Source organism: Chroicocephalus ridibundus, chromosome 11, assembly GCF_963924245.1.
Source record: "Chroicocephalus ridibundus chromosome 11, bChrRid1.1, whole genome shotgun sequence".
Taxonomy (NCBI): domain Eukaryota; kingdom Metazoa; phylum Chordata; class Aves; order Charadriiformes; family Laridae; genus Chroicocephalus; species Chroicocephalus ridibundus.
In genome coordinates this window covers 5,437,064-5,459,837 of record NC_086294.1, presented here as the reverse complement: position 1 = coordinate 5,459,837, position 22,774 = coordinate 5,437,064, and the positions used below count along the sequence as shown (strand labels likewise).

The following is a 22,774-nucleotide window of genomic DNA, read 5'->3' as shown; positions in this document are numbered from 1 at the left end:
CATTTGGATATGGAAAGGTCAGCCTTTACCATCTGATTTGATGATTCAAAAATATTTTTAAATTTCTTAAAATATTTCTGTTTAACAGAAAGAGCATTATTCCAATCACACAGTAATTCTGCTTACAAAATATCAGATGAGAGTGGCTCAGTTTTTGCTCCTAATAAGCAGAGGTTTCCCATAATTCATCAACAAACGTATAGCCCTCCGTCTAAGAATCCTAAGTCAGTGCTGAATTAATACACTCCTTAAACACAAATTTCAGGGATAACTCTAGCAGATAGCTATTGCACAGATGACTTAGTAGCATACTATTTCATTGATATTTAAATGTTAACCATAATGAAGGCAATAAAACATCTATGATAACAGCAATTATTTCAGGACAAAGAAGGCCAAACACTGCAAAGGGCACTAATTGACAGTGAACTGTCTGCATTACAGCCCAGCTGTAGCTGCAGGAATTTAACCCTGCTGCTCTGGTTGTGCAGAGCAGGCAGCTCCCACACAGCAGGAACTCTGGCTTTTGAATGGGGACATTTTCAGGTAGAGGTGTGCTCTAGAAGCATTCTGCAAAGCTTTCTGTCATGCACATGAAGCCTTCCCAGCAATGATTCTTAAGAGAATGCTCCTGACAGGGGTAAGCACGCAATACAGTGGCAGTTTTAACACATGAAGGGAAAAAACTAAGTTCTGCCGTGGTTGTCTGCTAGCTGCTACGAGGCCTCAGTCTCATTTTCATCCAACTGAGATTCAAATCCATAGAAACAGATACACAAACACCAGGAAGCTATGACACTTCCAGAGTCTTCTGACTCCTCCGGCATCAGAAGGCAAAACTTGTATTCTGCCGGGTTGTCCCCAGCCTTATCCCTCCCACCTCTTTCAGAACCCAATATACCCTTGTCCCTTGAAAAAGCACTGTCCTCTCATTTAGAAGTCCTCTCCCTGTAAACGATTCACATCCAAAATGCTGAATCAGGAAACTGAGGTCATAGACAATATTATTTATGCCAGCAAACTTCCCACCTTGGGCCGTGATCCTTGTCAGATCTTGCAAGCTAAGCAGAAGCAGACTGCAGCAGTCCTAAGGGTCCTCCAAGGACTACTTGGAAGACGCATAACGTGGGATCAGCAATCTTCGAGGTGGTACATCCTCCACCGGTATGAACTGTCACAGTCCCATTGACTTCAATTTACAACCCCAGAGGAACCCCTCTACTAACTCACTCCTCGGCCAGTTGCCCAAGCTGGTTAGAGGCACGCATGGAGCTGCTTGCTTTCTTCTGAAGAATAAAGCTGATTTATAGCCCCTACTAATCAGATGTTTTTAAAGGAAAGAATGCTCACTCTGCAATCCTGTCACGATTTGAAAACAATTACCTATCTCCTTCCTCAAACTTCTTGTGCAAATTTAACTACATGTAGTTGCATTTGTTCTCTTCTGACTTGCTCCAAATTCACATACACCACTGTAGTTCCCTGACAAAGAGTCTTTAATTCCAGACTCAATGTAATTACATCAAAATCATTAACCTGTAGAAATGACTGTCATGTGTGTGTTTTTTAAAATAATATTTATGCATTTAGTCCTTCCTTCACCCTCTTGAATAGGAGGATGTGTAGATGACAGACAGAAAAAAGTTATACTCCTAATGCTGGAAGAAATCACAAAACTTTTATGGAAAATACTTTGGTAAAAAAAGGAAAGGATTTAAATTTTTAACACTACTAACAATAGAAGTATTTTATTTTAAAAACTCAGGAACTCTAAGCATCTTCTCATGTTCCTTGGAGTAATTCAGAGAGCAGAAATCCCAGGCTGTCAGATCAATAGTCAAACACTCTCAATTCTGTAAATTACAGAGCACACACAGAGATTTTATTTCTCTTACTTGGAATTCAATTAATGATATAATTAAGATCATATAACGATTATCAGAATAACTGGTGATTTATTCATCTGAAATAATAATACTTTCAATACATCTACCCACTCTGTTCCAGTTAAGTACTAGACATGAAGCAAAAAGATCTTCTGTCAATGATGTCAGAAAAAGTTAAAACAACATAACAAAATTACCTGAAATATTAACTACTTAATTTCTTCAACTAGTACTTCAATAAGTACATTGTAAAATAGTAACTGTCTTCATGTTTTCCAGTCACATTTCAAGTGGAAAAATATGTAGGAGGCTTGGGTTTTTTGTTAAACACATAACACTGTTTGATGACAATACCACCTGCTATATCCCAGCTTACAAAAAGCTATAGTATCCTATTTTATCATTGGTGAAAGGAAAAATCTCTATGCAAATGTCCATTTTTTCTAAGTACAAGGCATTTTCATAATGCACATGGATTAACTAGCTACGCATCAGGACAATACCCACAGTGATGTTTCTCGTTTACAATGGGAATGGATTAAAATGAAAGGGGAAGGGGTGAACATGCAAGGCTGAAGACATCCTTTGTTTTTTGATGGTAACAGAGACTGATTTTCTTTCGCATTCCATTTCTGCAGCTGATTAGCACAAACAGCTAATCAAATTGAGAAATTATATGGTAGATTAAATTTTTGATTAACACTTATCCCCAAGCCTTAATAAGCCTCTACTGTAGTTACTATAGGTCTGCTGTTCTGTCCATTCAGGTTTTTGATAAACGCCAGGGCTGCTTTTGTGCCACATCTGGCTGATCATGGGACATTGCAGCAGTTGCAAAATTCTCAGTTAGAAAGAAATATTCAGACCCATTTACTGGTGGGTAAACGGAGGAAGAGATGTGAAAAGGCACCAGCTTGTTCATCTTATTTCTGGTTTTGAAGCCCTTTTACGTTTGGACACTTGAGATTCTTTACAGGCTTCTAACATGAGAGCAGGAATCCTGCAAACGACAGTCCTCACTTGGCAGCGTATATTTCTATGCATCTACGGGCTTCACTCTAAGTTGAACAGTGATATCCATTTCCTTTTTCTACTCAAAACTCTCTAAACACACTGGGGAAAGAACAAGGTGCCGAGTTACCTCACTCTGTGATAAACCTGTATTTTGAAAGTGAGACTTCGAAAGGAAGCAGAAGAGCAAACGGGCCTGGCTGGTAGGGAGCAGCCGTACCGGGCACCGCAGCACTGGTAGCGCTAACAAGTCTAATATTTCCTTCTGTCTCCTTCAATTACACCACTGCTTTGTCACAGTCTGCTCGTTGGCTCTGTATGTAATCCGCGTGTTGTGTGTCCATAACACCATGTAATTGGGCCTAATGCAAGATTATTATCTACGTGCATGCAATGGATAGCTACAAATGGTGCATCTGCAGCCTTGTAACATTCCCAAGAGTGAATTACTGTTGTACTCCCTGATTACTGCTTCTCCCACAACTGCCATGGTTTCCAGGCTTCCTATCCCCAGTGCAACTATACATCCAGTAAAATGAGACCGGAAAATTTATTAAGGCTTAACCAAGGCATCTCCAAGCATAATGAAACGCTTCTCACGTAAAAAGTTTTCTTGATAATGTTATTTCTGTTCAGAAGTGGGTGAACTGATGCAGAAGAAGGTTGAGCAGCTCAGCCCAAATTGCTAGTGGGGCTCAGAAGGGAACGCAACGGTCTGGCCCTGGTGGTGGCAGAAATACAACTTCTCTGAGACCCCAGAGCTTTGAGGGGGGAGTGGAGTGTCGGTAGATAAAAATATGGGAAGGGATCTTTTCACAGTGTACATGCAGACTGAAACTGTTGAACCCATGCAAGATGAGACGTCTCCATCAGTATTTATCCCCATAAAGAAGAGGATCTTGGGGTCTGTCTGAGATACTAGAGATGAAACGTGAATTTGTGGGGACTGCATTAGCAGCAAAATTTAACACTAACAGTGACAGAACCTTAGACCTATCTGTTAGCAGATTCATATCACTCTTAAACCTCTCTCCAACTACATAAAAAGCCATTGCAAAAGGAAAAGAAATTCTCTGTTCCTTGTATTCAACAAGAGTTAAGCAAAACAGTAACAGGTTTAAATTACTGAAAAAGGAATTCTGATTCGATATAGGGGAGATGTTTCTTTCCATAAGAACAAGAAAAATACAACAAAGAGCTTTTACAGAGTGTGCAGCCATCAGCAGCTGAAGTCTGTAATAAAAGACTAAACAAATCCCTGGTAGGAATGGCATCGGACTGGACGGTCCTGCCGTAGGGTGGGACGGGAGATGACCACTTCAGACCCCTTCCAGCCCTTACATAGCATGCAATATAACTAACAGCAGGGACAATTACAAAATGTGAATCTAAATCTATTTTCAGTAATAAAACCAAGACTTGAATTTTATACACTGCCATAATTAATGTTTGTAATTAACTTTGAGATTGTAGGGTAAAAGGAGCTATATTATCAATAGCTGTAAAGAGATATTTTTCACAAAGGTCAGAAGGAATTTGCATTAAATTAAATATTTACTACTTCTCGCGGCCTCTGATGAAAAAGTACAATGGCTTTGGCACTCCATCCCTCAGCATCGAGCACAGTTCTCATCCTCGATTTTCAAGGCGTCCAAGATTTGCTCGTTAGGCAAGGTCCAAAACTCAACTGGATCTCTTCAGAGTTTTGGTGACTCCTGCGTGCCTCTCGTACTCAATCCTTGGGGCTCCCCACAGACTGTTTAAGTTAAAGCCCAGAACTACCGTGTGGGCATATAATGAAAGCAACTGATGCTGCACTGATTAATCCATTACTCTCAACTGTTAGAAAACATAATGATCTCACAAGGGGCTTTATTCACTGACATACAGCAGCACAGCTCTGATCTGACACCTCAAATTAGCAGCAAAAGCAATAACAGCTGGGTTTTTGTCTCAATATTTGTACCCAACTCTAAAATGAGTTGGCACTATACGAGTGCTATTTATAAACACAATGTTAGCCCAGGCAAATAATTTTCTAAATAGTCTCCAGGTGACACACAAAATCCACTGAAATAAATAAAAATAACTAGTTGCCAATTTGTGGTTTCTGTTCTAGCATTGGTCTTGCTGATGTGTTCACATTCTTCTCATCACAGCAACATGAGAGGCTCTAGCATCGTTAAGTTGGGAAGCTGACATCAGAAATATGACTAGTCTCAAGGATACACAGGAAAGAAAATGTTCTTTTTAGAAATGTCGGAAAAAATAAAATAAATAAGCTTAGAACGGGATTACGCACAAAAGTGCCAGCAGTGTTTACTGCTACAATTGCCTGATTCTTCCCATTCTGAGACTGATTTTAATTTGCATGTAACTGTCAGATTTTAACTATTTAAGTTTATTATAGAGGCCAGATGTTTATGACAGATTTTTTTTGCCCCTTGAAGGAGTGAGATTACTTTCCAAAACATCAGGCTTTGGGGAAACTGGGTTATTATAATAACAAATTCTTTGCTTAAAATGCCTGTTTTGTCACCTGACAAGAACCAGGGTGATTACATTTGCCTATAGTGATAATTTTAGGGCATATTAACTTAAGTCCTGTAATTGCTGCATTAACCCTGCATTAACTGGCTGTGCCTTGGCTGGAGTCTGTGGGACTGGCGAGGTCAGGAGCTGAGGCTAAGAGCAGAGGAGAGGGAAAGACAGGGCCCGCAGCTAAGAAAATGGTTGGGTAAGCTACTGGGGACTGGGACTAGGAATCAGTGCAAATGGGTAAAAGAGGCCAGAAAAAAATCGTACGGGCCTGTACCATCAAAGATTGTATTGTCATATGTATACAAGCGGGAGCAAAATTATGGATTCTGGTGACTTATGTCTGGTGACTGCTGCTCAAACCTTTCTAGCGTTCTCTTTAGCCCTGCATTTATGTTGTATGTGCACACACATATCATTACGCCCTAATATACTTACTTACACGACACGCAAATAAATAAAATACGCTAAAACAAGATAAAGTAGAATATTATCGAATACAATAAAATAAGATGAGCTAAGCCAAGATAAGGTAAAATAAAATATAATAAAGGTTATACAGAGAATGAGGATACACAATTCATTTCGGTTGTGGACTTTGTTAGATGTTAAATCAAGAATGTCATTCACATGGTCTTACCTGAAACGTCTTACTGCTTCCCCTAAAGGAACCTCTATTAGCTGTACAAAAGACAGGTACCAGTTGCATCCCCCCAATTCTTTCTAACGTCTATGCTCGGTGAGAGTTGAAAAAGCTTTTTAGAGAAATTTCGATCAGCTTTTCAATCTTTTACATGACATTCTAATTCTAGACAGAAAATACAAATTCAGTTCAGGATGAATGGAAATTTTAGTTGTAAAAGCATTGGCGCAAAGACAAAAGAACATAGGCTGAAATTATTCTGCCACTGCTTTATTTTTAAATTAAGGATTCTCCAGTAAGTTATTTTTCTAAACTCAAAAATAGCACAAGATACACTGCCTTTACTTTTTTTTTTTAATCAAGAAATTTTCTCCGGTCTTTGCCCAAAGGCTACACATTTTTCAGTACACTGTATTGGGATCGACTGCTGTGGCTCTACATCCCAATTACATGCATAATTTTCTGTGAGTATTTGGACTCGGAGAAACAAAAGTAATTTCTGCAAACATTGAACAAATGTTTTACATCATCAGGGTGGTTCTGATGTTTCTCTATGGCCCCCAATTTCCAGGGCTGATATTATTGCCTAGAACCACTGTGAACAAGTCCAATTACCGTAATACCCAGACCAATGTCCACTGAAGTCAGTGCAAATCCTGTTGCTGGTTTCAGCAGGGAGTGAATCTAAGTCCCTGCAATCTATTTATTTAGGTGCAGATTTTCACAAGAGCCACCACAATCAAAAATATAGCTGTATTCAGTTTCAACTCCCCTAAATTTTGTTTTGTAGATTCATTTGAAAATCCCTTGTTCAATAAATTAATATAATCAAATTAATAATAGAATTACATCACTTTAATACAATTAGCTGTTAAGTAGATATGCTTTTTAAATTATTTTTTAGGTTATACAGAGATCTCTCTTATTAAATATGGCTGTTGGTGTTACTCAGCTGCATGCATGTCAGGTTCTGTGGTTTATGGATTCTGCGCTACTCCTGCCAAAATCAATGGAAACTGGATTGGGTTCTCGATGCGTACAGAGGTCTGAAAGCCTACCAGAATGTATTTATGGAAAGGATGAAAAAGAATCAACAAGACGGAGTCAGATCATACAAACCTTAAGTCTGATGCATCAGTACTTCAGCAAAATAAAACGGTTTCTCATGTTCCTGCCTGCACAGTTGTTTCGCTTTAGATCCCTTCTGAAGCTAAAGCAGTCTTAGAAACATAATCCAATTCAAACTAACACCATCCAAACTCTATAATTTGAAAGGAGCAAGCAACTTTTGCCATTTGTTCAGGCTGAAGGCATTTAATGATGGAGATTTCCAAGGTAAAAGGTTTCAGCATTCAGTCAGCTGAGTGCTGTGGTTTCCTTACAGGACTCCACCAAAAGAAATTCTAAAGAAACTGATTAAATTTGGATCAGAAAGCAACAGCATCATTCTTCAAACCCATGTTTTAATTTGTCTCATCCTGAGTACATTGAAACCTTAGTGCTATAACCTTACGGTGAAAGCCTCTATTTTGATAGACTTCCCTACAATAATGAACATACCCTTTTCATACTTGTTGGTGTAACACACCCAGCAACAGAAAAGCCATTCCAAGTGGTAGACAGAAATTAGTTGTCTCTTCACAGCTAGAGAAAGGAACAAAAAATGGGCTTCTGCATCCATTGTAAGGGGGTATGTGACAACATTCAACCTCTTTGGGACAGTCGATGTGCCAGCCTGCCGCCACTTCATCATCTGCCGCAATGCGGCACTGCCTGGGGGACTGCGCATTCCTGCAAGTCCCACGCTGACCGCTAGGACCAAAGGAGGGACAAGCTGGCAAACCCTGTCTATGCAGCAGACAGCTGCTTGACCAGTGTAAATATGACAACAAACAGAAATGGCACTGGCAGCAGTGTCAGTGCAAAAGGTTTTACAAAAGCGTTTTAGGAGACAGGCCACTGGCATCCATGGAGAGTGGGCTGCCAGAGCCCCTGCTTTCCATTTGCCTCCGATGGCAGACGTACCAGGTCCTGCCAGCAAAATAATGCCCCTTATTCCTCTTGCCGGAGCAGCCCCCCTGATTTCAGGAGGCCGGTGTCTCAGCTGTCCCTCACTCCCAAGGCCATTGGCGTTCCCACTGGGAGAGGGCACAGCTCCGGCAACATGACAGTGGGCACGGTGCGGCAGGGAACCACAAAGGCAATTCTCAGCTTTTGACAGCAGAGGAAGGAAAAGAAGCAAGTCTTTTAAAGAGGGAACTTCACCTTTACTGCCAAAATTGCCTCCCCAAAATGCAAGAGATGCAGACCATATTTATGGAATAATTTTATATTCTAACAGCATGTGATGCCCCTACCTGCAACTCATACATGCTGGAAATTAAGGCTAACTTATAGGCTAATACAAATCCACGTGAATGAAATAGGGAAAGTCTGATATACACATTCTGTGAATTTAGACTTGCATGTATGAACAGTTGGTAAGGAAAAGTTACATTTAGAGAGGAAAGAAATGTTTTGAAAGAACAAAGACAACACATAGTTCCTAGACAAGGGCAATTATGTGTTTCTTGGTGAAGCTGGAAAAGGACCTGCTTTCCATCAGGAATTAAACATTGCATTTTTCTTTTAATAATACATTACACAGCGCTTGCATAAATCGCACAAGAAAAAGGTCACTATGTTTAAAAACTCCCATCTTTCCAATTTTTAAACTCCTCCCAAACACCACCTGCCCACGAGAAGCAGCAATACCTGCTTACATTCATGCACGCATATGCAATACAGCTAAGAAACCATAACAATTTGAATAGCAAATACTCACAGTGTTTCATTTGTGTTCAGTCCAGAGTGAAAAAGTGCGAAATAAAATATACGCAGAAAAAAATTCGAAGCATTTATGATCTGTTCAGGAATATTCTACAAGCACAAGTAGCAGCTACATAACAGGAGTCAACTGTTCTCCATGCATGGCTGTTTCCCTGCAATATCTGCATGCACACAAAATAAAATATAAGTGCCATTGTGGATGGTCTGTCCTAACTGTTTCAGCCTAAGTATCAGCTGAAGTGCCTCACCCGATTTCTAACGCCCTAGCCGTGGACGCGAAGACAGGGTGTCTTGCAGATAAAATGGACCCAACCCTTTTAAGACATCACTGAAATTGCCCGCGGAGCCAGTAAGAAGGCTGGGTGCTCACGGAGTGGGCTACCCCCCTCCGCAGAGCCCGCCCAGCCCGCAACCTCCTTTTGCACCAACGAGGGCTTCTTGGCGGCCTTCAGGCGTCGTCGCAGAGATGCTGCATTGCGGCATTTTATCGATCACAGTAGCCAAGACCAAAGCCGAAAGCCATGAACGAGATTTGCTTTCCCAGCCACCCTTCTCCCACAAAAGCCATTTTGGGGAGAGACACAATCTAAGATTCTAACAGCAAAAGATGCAAAAACAAATCTAGATTACCAGTCTGGCGAACAAAGGCCTTGGTCAGTATAAACTCCTACATCCCTTCACCACAGCCATCAACCTGTCTTTCACAATGTTCTCTTCTATTTTACCCTCAAATAAATCCCAATCTCAGCCAGAGTCTGGCACTTGCAAAGCACAGATATCTCACGCCACCTAGCACTGTGAAGACAAGAGGGATGCGTGCAATTTTTAAAAATTAATGGTACTACTGTTCGTTGTTTCCTTCAATGGCTTCATGTAGCCACCTCATCTGACGCACTTTCAACTGACCAAGCTATTTTCTGAGGTATCTCTAGAACACTGGTATATGCCAACAAGGCTTTTAGATAATCTTCCAGCGTTTTAAAATTTGTTTCTAAGGATCTGCAGATATCCTAAGCGTGGCCATCCATGACTCGTACACACTAAAACAATGCACTCGGATTATTCACCCCAAATCAGAAACTTAAGAAATGCAATTCCCACTTCAAAAATATCAAACCAGTTAACATGAAATTGCTTCGTTTATGAGAACTGAATTAACATAGAAATGGTTATTATTTGGCTTCAAATTACTTTAAGATTGTTTCATACTTCCACCCTTAATGCAGCTATTAAATATTTTTTTCTTAAACACAGAACTGGGTACACTACGTAAAGAAAGTTTAATTTACACTAATCGTATGCCTTTCTTTTTAAAGTTTTAAATCTTTTTTTCCCCCGATGTAACCATAACATACATGCTCTTTTCATCATATATAATTACACACATATATACTTACATTATATCCATAACCTTGCGAACAGCAGGAAACAAAGACACTATTTGATTTTTAGATCAGAAGCTTCTACCTATGCATTTTTTCAGGTGCAGATGTAATTATCTCCTTCACTTGCAAGATAACTCTACATCTTATGGTTTTGATTTCTAATTTACTATAGTTACATTATTGTCCCAGCTAAAAATATTGGATAATGCTAATAATAAGTAATACGTAGCACTCTGATCCCAGCAGCTACAGTGTAAGGTTAAATACCTGACACAATGCTTGAAGTGGTAGACCAACAATTCTGGTGTACAGAGCTCCCATCATTAATCGTGCTCTCTCTTTCCAGAGAAACCAGGCTTTTGAGTCCTCTCTTGTATAAAGACTGGCTACTGCGCAGAGCCATTGTCTATGTTGTTCTACCAGCACAGCAGAGGGACAAAAGCAACCTCTGAAAAAGACAAACCGTTTATATCCCCATAGGTCACAAACGATACCTTTAACTGCACACAGGAAAAAAAAAAAGGTAACCATTATCTGTTCTGAAACAGTTTGTGAAACTGTATTTTTTTTTGCTGTTGTGGTGACTGACCCTAGAGCAAGCAAGAGTTTCTGCATTCACCACCAGTTTTGGACCCCAAACGGTGTCACAAAAGGGTTGAGGAACATCCTGGTATATTTGATATTGATATCATGGACACCTGCGCCACACAGCCATGCAGCCTCCTCCCCCAGCTAAGACGCCTTATTAATGCCGACAGGATTACATCCAGCTACCGTAGTATCGTCATCCAGCTGCTTTGGGGAGTCATATAAACAATGAATTGCAAATTATGGCCTAAAATGACTACTCATCTCCCTTGAACTTGTTACTTGCCCTCAGAACTCTGTCATCTCCTCAAGTTTATCTGTGAGGAGTTTTATTCTCATCATAGTCTTCAGCTCAGCTTTTGGTTAAGGTCTCGAGCTGTACGTCTGCATTATATACAGTTGAGTGTCCTCTGGATTAAGTCGTTCACATTCATTTGACTTTCACCAGTCAAAATGCTTGTTCTACATCTTTTATATTACTGACGAAGAAACTGTATTAGTCAAAGGGGAGGGAGGGCAGGTCACAAGATGAGCAGAGCATGCAAATGAAACAATTAATATCATGGGAGAGAAGGTTTGCAGAAATCTCTAGAGTTTTGACTTTGGAGTCTCTCTTGGAGCAGTGACTGCAGCACCGATAAAGGGCTTACGCTACACAAGCCATATAAGCGAGCTTCCTCAAAAAGCATATTGGCCAGTGATTCATGAAACTCATAATTCTAACCTGGCACTGCTCTTATCAAGATAAGTTCTGCAGCCTGCACGGCTCCAGGCTATTCTTAAAGGGAAAAAGATCTCCGACCTAATGGGAGTAGGAAAGGAGAATGAGCACAGCATTCAACTACTACATATGCTCCAGGAGGGGAAAAATCCATCTTTTCTAAATACGTAATATAATTAGGCATCTGCACTGAGGATTGATAGAAATGTTCATCAATTTGCTGGGACATGCCTGGAATACTGCAGGATTCGCAAAATCATTGATCAATGAATTTATGCAAATATATTCTCCCCATAAAGAGAGAGTTACATTACATCTGTAACAGGCATCAGTGATTTTCAGAGGCCCTCTCTTGCCCGCTCTTATTTTACCTAAGCTGGTCTTTGATATAAAGCCTGTCACCGCGGTGCCATCTGGATAGTGTTCCTTTCACTATGCTGTACTTCCAACCTCGCATTTTGTAATATGTTATAGAACAGAGGTTATCTCAGATTTCATTTCCATATCTTGAGCAACGACACCAGATCTCCCACCGACATGTATCAGCAGATAAAACCATTTCTTTTCAAGCAACCACGTAAGCACCCCATCTTTCCTCCGCCAATTCTTTATGCTAATTATGCATCCCATTTCACTAGGGTCCATTGGGGGTGCAGTACCTTTCTAAAAGTTCTCCAGAAAAAGGCATTTCTATAGTTAATCTTATCTCCAACTGATTTATATAACAAAACCTTGTAATAACAGCAGCCAGGCTCTTCAGGAGCACTTCTCCTGCCCTTTAAGACCTACAGCGAGACAAAAAGCAGGAAGAGTATACACTACAGGACAGCCTAATAAGTAATGGAATAAAGAAAAATGGAAATTTACCTCTATACTCTTGGTGCACTTTTTCTCTAAACCGACTTTTGCTCTTCCTCTGGCATACCTCAATTGCCTGCAATACAAGCTCCACGTGGAAAACTGAGGATACTCTTAGAAAAGCCAAACTCCTTGTTTTTCACCTAATTTCACCCAGCTGGTAGATACTTCATTTACTCATATACGGCCAATGGTTACTCCCTTCCGTGTTGTTTTTACAACAAGTAATGTGTACATGCTGACCAACGAAATAACTAAAGATTTTAAATTAATTTTATTCATTTACTTACATTTGAGCTAACATACCCTTGGGTAAAAAAAGTAAAACAGCAATCATTTTAATTTTACTATAGTCAAGTACGAGAAAGTGAAAACAGCCATGCTCGACATTTTAAATAGAAATCTCATTTTCATTATTGTATTTAAGTATTTTGGTATCACTTATAGGAATACAATTTACGGAGTTCAAATTTGATCCTGATTGCCTCAACCAACCACAATTTCTAGCAAAATAGCGGAGGAAATCACATTTGTGTGGCATTTTCAGGCTTTCATTAAGCAATGACATCTCATATATTTAGAATTATGCCATGACTTTCACTCCCTGACTCTCCAGGTTGGGAAAGCAAATAAAAATCTTCTATCTAGTTAAGACATGCCCAGAATAGCATTTTGCAAATAAGTAAAACTGACTACATAACCAAGTGTTCAGCATACAGAGGACAACCCTAGGAACAATTAAATCCTGGCTGTAGCACAAAATAACGATCCATGTTCAGAAAAGTTCTTTAAAGTTTGCTAGGACAAAAGGCAGTGTGTATTATAAGCACACTCATCCATGACATCTCTACCAGAAATTGCAGAGAGTACTAAATTTTTTATGAAACAGAATCCTTTATAAAACAGGAACTATTGGATTAAAAAAGGAAAGCATGAATAACACTACTCCACTTGTAAAACACTTGCAGAGTGGATGTGTCAGACAACGTACAGCAGAACTGGGGGATGCAGACCGCAACTGGTGTGACGGATCGCGCTGTGTCCCGCTGAGCACGACTCGGCACTGCATTGGAGCTGGAAAGAAACCAGCGCACGGCACTTGTAGCTCTGTGCTTCTGGGCGTTCGTCATGCAGCAGGAAGAAGAGTGAGGCAGAAATGTTTGGAGAGAAACGGTTCTATTCAAACACTGATAGAACCATTTTAATTTATAAGAATCCTAGTATTTTCATTTTAAGACTTAGGGGATGGAAGGAGGGTGTGTTTTAATTTATGCTTACATTTCACAGTCTGAAAAATTAGCCCTTTTTCTTAATATCAAATATTTAGGGCTCATTTAGAATTGAAGTTACAACTTAAAACTGCTGTAGATATTTGGGTGACTGTACTTGCACCTCTTCAGTAGCACTTGTGAGTGAATTAGCAGGATTTTTCACACTAAAGCAGCCAGAGCTGAATGGTGGATTCCTGCGTGCGTAGTTTGTTGCTACAGACTCAATGACAGAGTTGGTGCTCATTCATTTCAAAAAGCAAGTAAAACTCAGGATTTTCAGGCTTAGAGATACTATATGAAAGAGCTAAACAATTAACGTGACTAACAACAAACCAACCCCCAAATCATGCCGCGCTAGCTCTGTACAGCAAGAACTCATTTGCCGCCTTTAATAGAATCCTATCCACAGACCTCCTAGGATTAGCTCTTGGTATGATAAAATCTTTCGAGTTTGGGAATTTTTTTTACAGAAAATCTGCAAGGAATAAAATGTGTTCAAGCTCCAGTCCCTCTGGCTATCATTACAAAGTAGAAGGAAAAACAGCTTTTACAATATAAAACAAGGAAAACACGCCACCTAAGTTGCCAACAGTGACTGTAATTCTTGCTGTCCTGTCCACATGGCGCAACTGCCATGTCACCACACAGTTTTCAAACTACCCCATTAAGAAAAACCAATAATAAATAAATTAAAAGGGGTTTTTGCTAAATGAAGCTCTGTATCTTACTGAGAAAAGGATCCTAAGAACACGAGTACTGTTCAGCACTTCCAGTCTAATGACAATAGCATGGTCACTCACTCAGTATTACTACTTTATCCAGTTTGGCTGAGCTTGTTGAACCACCTTGAAATTAATTCCTTTTATTCATGTATCCTAAGAGACTGAAGGTGAAATTCTGAGTTCTGAAAGTTTTATCTCCTATGCTTCATAATTTTGGACATTTGGAAATAAAGCTATGGACTAATTTCTAATCTACAGCAGATATGAACATCATATTGCCACACACCACGAGGAATACTGGACAATTATTCTGAAGAACTCTTTGGTGGTTTTGGGGGTTTTGTTATCTGAGTTGTTTTTTTTTAATAATCTTTAAATGCACTTACAGCTACACTAATACATATTTCTTAATAATACTGTTATTGCCAAATATTGCCAGAGGACATAAGTAAAAATTAGGCAGAGCAGAAAATTTCTCCTACTAAAAATGACACTTTTGTTAGTGGAAGTTTCACACCAATTTTTTTCAACTTTTCTGCACATTTATTTTCCAACAGTTTGTAAGTTAGTTATTAACTTTTGCCACCCCTTTGCAAATACATGCCCCTTTTGCATTTTATTGCTGTTTCAGTGGTTGCACACACCTTTCCGTGTACTGGAATGCAAGAACAAAGCCACTGAAATATGCTTTATCATCTTACAAAAAGGGGAAAGGAATTATATCAGCAAGAAAAATCCCCATTTTATCTCCAGATTAAAATCAAAACCTTTATGGGAAGCTGTACAGAAAATCCGACGCAAAAATTAACAAAACTATCCCCAATGCAAAACTACCAAGACAGGATGTTTAAGTAAGCACGTCGTTTCTGCATGTCATTTCTCAGACATTATCTTCACCTTGCTGCAGGCGCAAAGGCAATCAACAGAAGGCACCAAAGTACTTTCTACTCAACGTTTTTGCAGCTTTTTAACCAAAAACTCAGAGTTACCAGTAGCACTTGGCACCTACATTATGGTCTGCAGATCATAGGATCAGCGACACCATTTGGAACATTCGAAACACAGAAGCTCATAAACAAAGAAGTGAATAAAAGGCCGTGTTTGCATTGGGAGCCGCCGTCAGTGCCTTGGTCTGATCCAAGCTTCAGTTGGAGTCAGCAACTCATTGCACCACGTCAAAATTAGCCGCAAATTTCAGTCTTGTTTTCATGTCTGTCTCTGTGCTATTTGTTGGTACAGGAACATATTCGTAACAAAAAAAAAAAAAAGAAAATGAAAGTAGTAAACGATAACAGCTTGTTGATAAGCAGAAATAAGTAACATGGACCATGGAGCGCTCTTCATTTTGCAAGAGAACTGCACAACTTCCTGCTGTTCCTACATCCACCAAATCACCAACCTCCTTGCACTCATTTTTTGAGGAATTCAAGGTGAATGAAGAGTGCACCCCAGAAACCAAAGTGCTTTTAAGGAAAGTGTTCTTAATTTATTTTTTTGAGTAATGCTAAGCATTTTGTCTCTCCCCTGGACTATCTACAGAATTTAGAGCTCTGTAGACGGGCAGGTGCGCAGAGAAAAGATGCAGAAATGTAAATGTTTTATATCAAAAGGTCACAAGATTTCAATAAGATAAAGAAGAAATACATTATTTGGTACCCTTGCAAACTGTTCAAACAGATAATTAGATTAATTTTTGCCAGAATTATTAAATATTTTCTACATACTGCATTACAGGTTAAAATATATCTACATAAAAAGTGGGTCTGAAATGATGAAATTTGGTTTCACTTGTTAATGTTCTTGGATGGTTCAAATAACTATTTTTTTAACATTTATGACTGTTAACAGCTGAAGATATGATAGTCTCTGGGGCATTAAGTAAATTTATTTTGATAGAGAGATTTAAAAGCTCAAACTTTCTTTGAAGGGAAACTTTGAAAAAAATTCAGATTAGGCTGAGAGTATATAATTCACATTTTGTGACTGCAAGAAAAATTCCTTTAGAAATAGATACTATCAATCTATTTTCTCATCTTTTAGAAGCAAGATTGATTTTTCCTGTAGCAGTATGGCTGTGCTGAAAATTAAATATGTATTGAAGAACTGATTATGATCTATTTTATATATCCTCCTCTTCTCCCACCCACAAATAACCGGCATAGAACTAACCAATTAAAACCAGAGAGGTAAATAAACTAATTCAATGTTTACTACATCCTGGGGAGAAGGAATGCATTCCTAGCCACTTTTTCAGAGCCTGTAGTACTCGGTATATTACAAAAAAGGCTCCATTTATTGTCCAGGCTTAAAATAGACTTAAAATAGTGAAAGTTATAGCACGGTCTACTGTCAGTGGAGGACTGATTCACTCTCCACAGATATGGAAAATCAGTCCGTCAAAAAAAAAAAAAAAAAAAGTAGTCAATTTTATAGGAGTTCATGATTTTTTTTTCTTTTCTTCTTTTCTTTCACCACACAGTAGACTTTTCAATCTGACAGACAAGTAAAACTTTATAGTGGTAACACATTACTTTTCCTGAAAAGTGCTCTTAATATAGAATTCAAACAATACTCTCGATAACATAAGTTCCCAGATAAGAAACTCTGCAGATACCTACTGTTAACTCAACACGAGCAACGTGCACTACCTGATCTATATCAATATCCCTGCCTGGGAGAGAGAGGGGACACAGGTACCACCGCTGTGACAGACACACAGGCATGACCACCACTCCCAGGTCCCCCAGAAACCTCAACTTGGTTCTGCCGGAACTGACAGCAAAACTCCTTTGAGCATCAGTGCCAAGTGGGTAGGGCCCTTGGGGAAGAATTCCCGATATTATCGCATGTGGATTCAAACCCACTGTGGGCATGTGGATTCAAACCCACTGTGGTGCGTGGCACAGCGCTGTCTTGAAAGCTCGTTATTTCGCCTGTTCTCAGGAGCCGAAGGCAATGTCTTGAGCCTGCTGAATCTCCAGGTGCCCGGGCTGCATGAGGCAGGTGCTTACTACTTTAACTACCATTTGCTGTTTCATATCATGTAATTTAGGGGCAAGTTTTTCAGCAGCCTGAGCAGGCCTTCCCTGCCGCATTTAAGTACATAGTGTTTCAGTGCTGGACCAGTATTAACTTCAGGTCAGACACTGAGGGTCTCAATTTTTGAGGGGTCCCCCCTGCTCCCTCTCCATTTTGGCTTAGGACTGTGTGCTTTCACAAGTATTAACACTTTCAGCTTTGCAGTATTAACTTTCAGCTCAGGGAGAGCTTTATATCAGTTCATATAGTCAAAACCTATTCCAGAAACGGTCTCTAAGTGAACAAGAAACTGTTAGTAATAAGCAAATTATCTGTTCAGATACTGATTTCTGGGTAATATTGGATTTTACATTACAATGACGGTGCTCTAAATCTAATGTGCTTTTTCTCTGGTAAGAGTCAGCTTTCGCTGTCAAATCCTTTTTTCTGGTCTGTGCTGCAGCTTTCACAGCCGATGTGTAAACTTTGTGGTAGATGAAGAGCACAACGTGGTATTATTTCAGCCCTCAGAGCAGGATCCTCCCCAAAAGCCAATGACTGCACTGAACAAGCCTGCCAAACGCCCGTCTCTCCTCCCTCCTACATACCAAACACCTTTTAAACAGCTTTTTGTCTAGGGAAATTGTCAGATATCTCATAATATTGTTCCCCACGAACCTGTTACCCACCCGCTACTCGACATTACGCAGACCTGGCCAGGTTTCTGGCTGCAGAGCATACATCGGATGCACTTTGAATACTGCTGAACCCCATCTGTTCCATGCAGCAGCGAGCACGGCAATATCCCCGCTCCTCAGGAGCGACAGCAGAGAAGTCATCTATTGTGGTTTAATTAGCAGTAACCCCAGCCTGGGGGAAGTGTGAGATTTCACTTTGCCACCTACAGCACGGGTCGGAGGTGGAAAGGAAGGCAGGATCTCCAACCCCCACGTTCGCCCAAGCACTGCAGCACCGCGAAAGTCGCCCCCCTGCCGCCCCAGCACAGCACCAAGTCAACTCACAGGATCTCCAGGTCGCGCAGGGCTCGGAAGGCTCCATCTTCGATGCAGCTGATCTGGTTGTTGTCCAGTTGCCTGCAGAAAGGAAGGGAGAGGATGAAGTCTGGCCAGTACGGGCAGAGCTGCCTGGGAGAGCCAGGTTGGGGGCTTCCCCGTCACCGAGGTGTCCTCCACCCCCTCGCAGCGGCTGCTCACCACCCGGCACAGGGCTGCTCGGCTGCCACGCTGCTCCGGCTCTGCTGGCTGCTGGCTGACAGCGCCGCACGCTACCGCACACTGAAGCCTGTCAGGTCTCAGTAAATATTAATTGCGCCTTTTTTTTTTTTTTTTTTTAAAGGCAGAAGGGAGTAATTTCATTACATTAGGGCATCCAATCCATTATGAGCTTTTACCGTCATGTCACTGAAACAATTTCATTAAGCTAAAGGCCTGTAAATCATTGGAGGTCACTGTGCTGCCCTCTGTGACCTCCCAGAATGCCTTTTTTTCTTTTACTGGAAGTTGGAGTCCTCTGTCCTGACAGTACTAAATCTCCAGGCTTTATCTGCCCAAGAGCTGTGAGAGTGCATAGGGAATATACCAATTCCAAATTAGACTCAACTAATCTAATTTTATAGTCTTTTTATTATTCTAAGCACCAAATGTCTGTGGTGGTTCGATGCCTCTCTGCATTGTTACTGGTCCCATCTGGTAGCCCGTTCTATTGAAAGATTTCTGACTAAATACAGATTCTGTCTAACTGCATCAGGGAGAGCAATCCAGTGACAGAAAGCATTATACACACGTACACTTAAAACACTATTTTGCTTCAAAATGTGTAATTTAATATTTGGATGGTGGAGTTCTCTCATTTGTCTCCCTGCATACGCATAATTTAAATATATTTTACAATATATGTGGATACAGCAGCACAGCTACATCTGTCTCTTTTGCTTAGGAAATTAAAGCTGTAAGTTATGATTTAAAATTCAGTGATTACATTTTCTGACATCTGATCCCTTAAATTTTACACTTAGGGAAATAAAATTATGTACCTACCCACGTGTAAGTAAAATATCTGCATTTCATAAAAAAATAGATGTGGCTCCTGACTCTATATTATACTGTCCTTTGCACAGCATAAACTTTAGATTTGGTGAGGCAGGGACTGTTTGTCCTGGATATAGTGTCATAAACAAAGATACCAAGATTGCATTGCAATTTCTGGTTGTTATTAAAAAATAATAAATATATACACAGAAATACCAAATATATTACACCTCTGTATAATATATTTGTATAGTTTTACTAACTTCTTTCCAATTATCTACTGTACCTGATTTTTGGTCTAAACAGACATTTGTCACAAATTCATTATTATACAACAATAAAGCACAAAGAGAGCAAATACAATCTTTATGCAACCCTTTAAAGATTGAGTTTGATCTACTAACACAGAGCATCTTGAATATGTATATATTTAAAGCCTATGGGAAACTTATCTTTCGTAACGTAGCCTGGTCTCGATGAACACCACGTTTTTTACGATTTAAAGTGCATGAAAAAACATACACGCTACAAGGTCTACTAAAAAGCTTAGCAAGCACAAAGCTCAGCTAAGGTTTCTCATAGCTCTCGTAACTTCGGAGAACAGGCTGAATTTGGCAAAACTTCAGCGATGTCTCCTCTACTGACACATACCAGGATGTACAATCATCCAAAATGGATTTTTCTGTCGCATAAGAGTTAATTCATAGTATATATACATATGTATATAAGTATATACATACATATTTCTTTGTGTTCTGTTTCTCCCACCACCAAGCAAAGATGCTAAAAACACTGTATTTTTGACTGCTAGGAGGACCAGTGGCTGCTGAGTGGCTTTTTCTGAGATCCCTGCTTAGTTGTGTGGGTTGTGATAAATTTGGTGCTCAAACAGAAAGGATGGTGCATTTCAGAAGGAACAAACTTCAAATGAGTTAAATATAACGCTGGTTCCATGACTAAGTACTTTACACTTCAGTTGGCTTTATTAAGCATAAAGTTGGCACATGCTAGCATGACGAAGAGAAAGCAGGCGCAACTTGAGAATCAACTCTCTTCTACGGGAAGTACTCTATATTGCCTATTTTTACTGGAGTTATACTATAATATTGATTTTTCTGCCAAATACACTAAAATAAGCAAATAAACGCGGTGTGCTAGTCACACAGCTTTCTGATTAAAGGGCTTCATATGCGGTATATTCGTTTTTTAAAAAAACGCTACTCTCATAGATTGATTTTTGCTGAAAAAGCATAATGACAATCTTAATCTTATTTCTATAGGTCCAGTCATGCCAGCGCTAACAACCAAGTTTAGTCCCTGTGATTAATCCACAGCACCACAGCAAGGGAAACGTCTAGATGCCCAGAAGACACACACTTAGCAGGGTAGCCAGTAACTAGGGAAAATATTCATTAGAGACACACCCTGATTCTGTGTGCCCCATAAACTGAATCTGCAGTGTCTCTGGGAGACATCCACACGTTTAATATTTCTTTGTAACACAGCTCATGTCTCCTGATATCTATCACGCCAAAACATTCACATCTGTGTTTAACTCTAAGCATGAGAATTTCTGCTGAAAAGGAACAGAACTATTCGTTGTCTTAAAATTAGGCATGACTGTTTTTAAGACCCTTCACCTCCCCATTTATTTCTCTATGTGTAAAGATGGAAATTCGATTTCTTTGCACTTGTACAGCACCCGGGTGAGTGGTTAAGCAGAGACTAGAGATTTGAGAGTCTGAAGCCTAAACAACGCCTTCCTTCCAAGACAATGTTTAAAGTTTTGAGAAAACTGCAGGTAAAGCCTTACAGAAAGGCAAAGACAGGTGTTCAACACAAACTTTTATACCCGTGAAGACAAAATAAAAATGCTGTGATGCGGGCTAGCAGCCAGCTCACGTACTCAAAGTGGGTAAGCTGTGCATGCGGCTCTTCAATGTGCAGAACAGACATGCCTAACATTTGTTGAGAAGAACATCCTACCTGAATAAAACTAAACATATGCAGAGAAAGTAAAAATTCAACTTTAAAAATAAAAAATGAAAAAGATCAGTGTTTCAGAACAGGTGGCACATACATTTCCTTGAGGAAGAGGCGACACAGCTCTCATTTCTTCACCGCTGCCTTCTAAATGCAGCACTCATGCACACACGGAGCACTGCTACCTGAGACACACATCGGCTGCTCCAGGCTTACAGGTAAATTTAAGAAATGGTCTCAGCCAGCAGAAGCATTTATTCAGTTTTAAATGCCGTCTCTATTTGTGTTTATACCCTTTCTAGAAGATCTTTTTCTCCTCAATATTACAAACAGGATGTTACGCATGTAATGCAATGCTGAAAAAAGGTCAGACAACACAAACTCAGATTTAAGACACAATTTTAAAATGAACAAAGTCACTTTTTATACCTTCATTTACTCCTGTCTTTTGAGGGAATGCAGCACTAAGCTCAGACTTTATCTAAAGCTATCAAGTGATTCAAATGCCTCTGAAGAAAATACGGATTCTCACACAGGAAAAGTGAGCCTCTATATTTAAAAGAGGCTAAAGGACGAATGAAACCACAGTACTCGAGCTGTGTGAACTAGCTGTACAATACATATGGCACATTATGAGAGCTACAAGCCAAGGCATGAACAAATAAACACCAAAAAACTTTGAACCTGCAAGTTTTTGCTGTTAGATAGATACCTTTTACTTGGGTTAAAGTGTTTGGGTTAAATGTCGAATCTCTCATGTATTAGACACAAAGCACCAGACTTGGGCTCGGTGACGTTGGCAGGACAGCTCTTGCTCCAGCGTCAGTGAGCCGAGATCCCAGCCTGGGAAACCCAGCAGCTCGCGTGTGATTGAATTACCTGCTCTGACCTCACCTAAGAGGCTCCAGGGATCCCAGATCCCCGTGACAGGCAATTAGCAACCAGACAATACTAACAGACACAACGAGCAATACCAGAAGATCTTAGGGAATGGAGCAAAACATGTGAGCAAGGAAAATACTGAATGCGTATATGGGATTCTCGGTGAAGTGTGACACAGATAAATGCTTATAAACAATGTGAGAGTTTATAAAACCATTAGGAAAAAAAGGCATCTTTCATATGGTAGAGTTATAATACAAAATACCATACGTGTTATTATGATCTGACTCTAACCATGACTCAGTAGCTAGTCTCAGCTTTTATTAAAAGGCAGGAAAATTATGTGACTACATTATATGCAACTGATTGATCATTGTCTATCTTTAAAATT

At 39.9% G+C, this 22,774-nt stretch overlaps 1 protein-coding gene across 6 annotated transcripts in view; it reads right to left on the bottom strand.

Moving 5' to 3' along the window:
- The window catches only part of SLIT3 (slit guidance ligand 3), a 521,231-nt gene that overhangs the window by 205,926 nt on the left and 292,531 nt on the right, over window positions 1-22,774 (bottom strand). For 5 of the 6 annotated variants that reach the window (XM_063348618.1, XM_063348619.1, XM_063348622.1 and 2 more), the window contains one exon: window positions 18,493-18,564. In XM_063348618.1, coding sequence (XP_063204688.1) covers window positions 18,493-18,564 — 72 coding nt within the window. Of the gene's footprint in view, window positions 1-18,492; window positions 18,565-18,684; window positions 18,818-22,774 lie in introns of those variants that run through there. The other variant, XM_063348624.1, reaches the window with a different exon arrangement.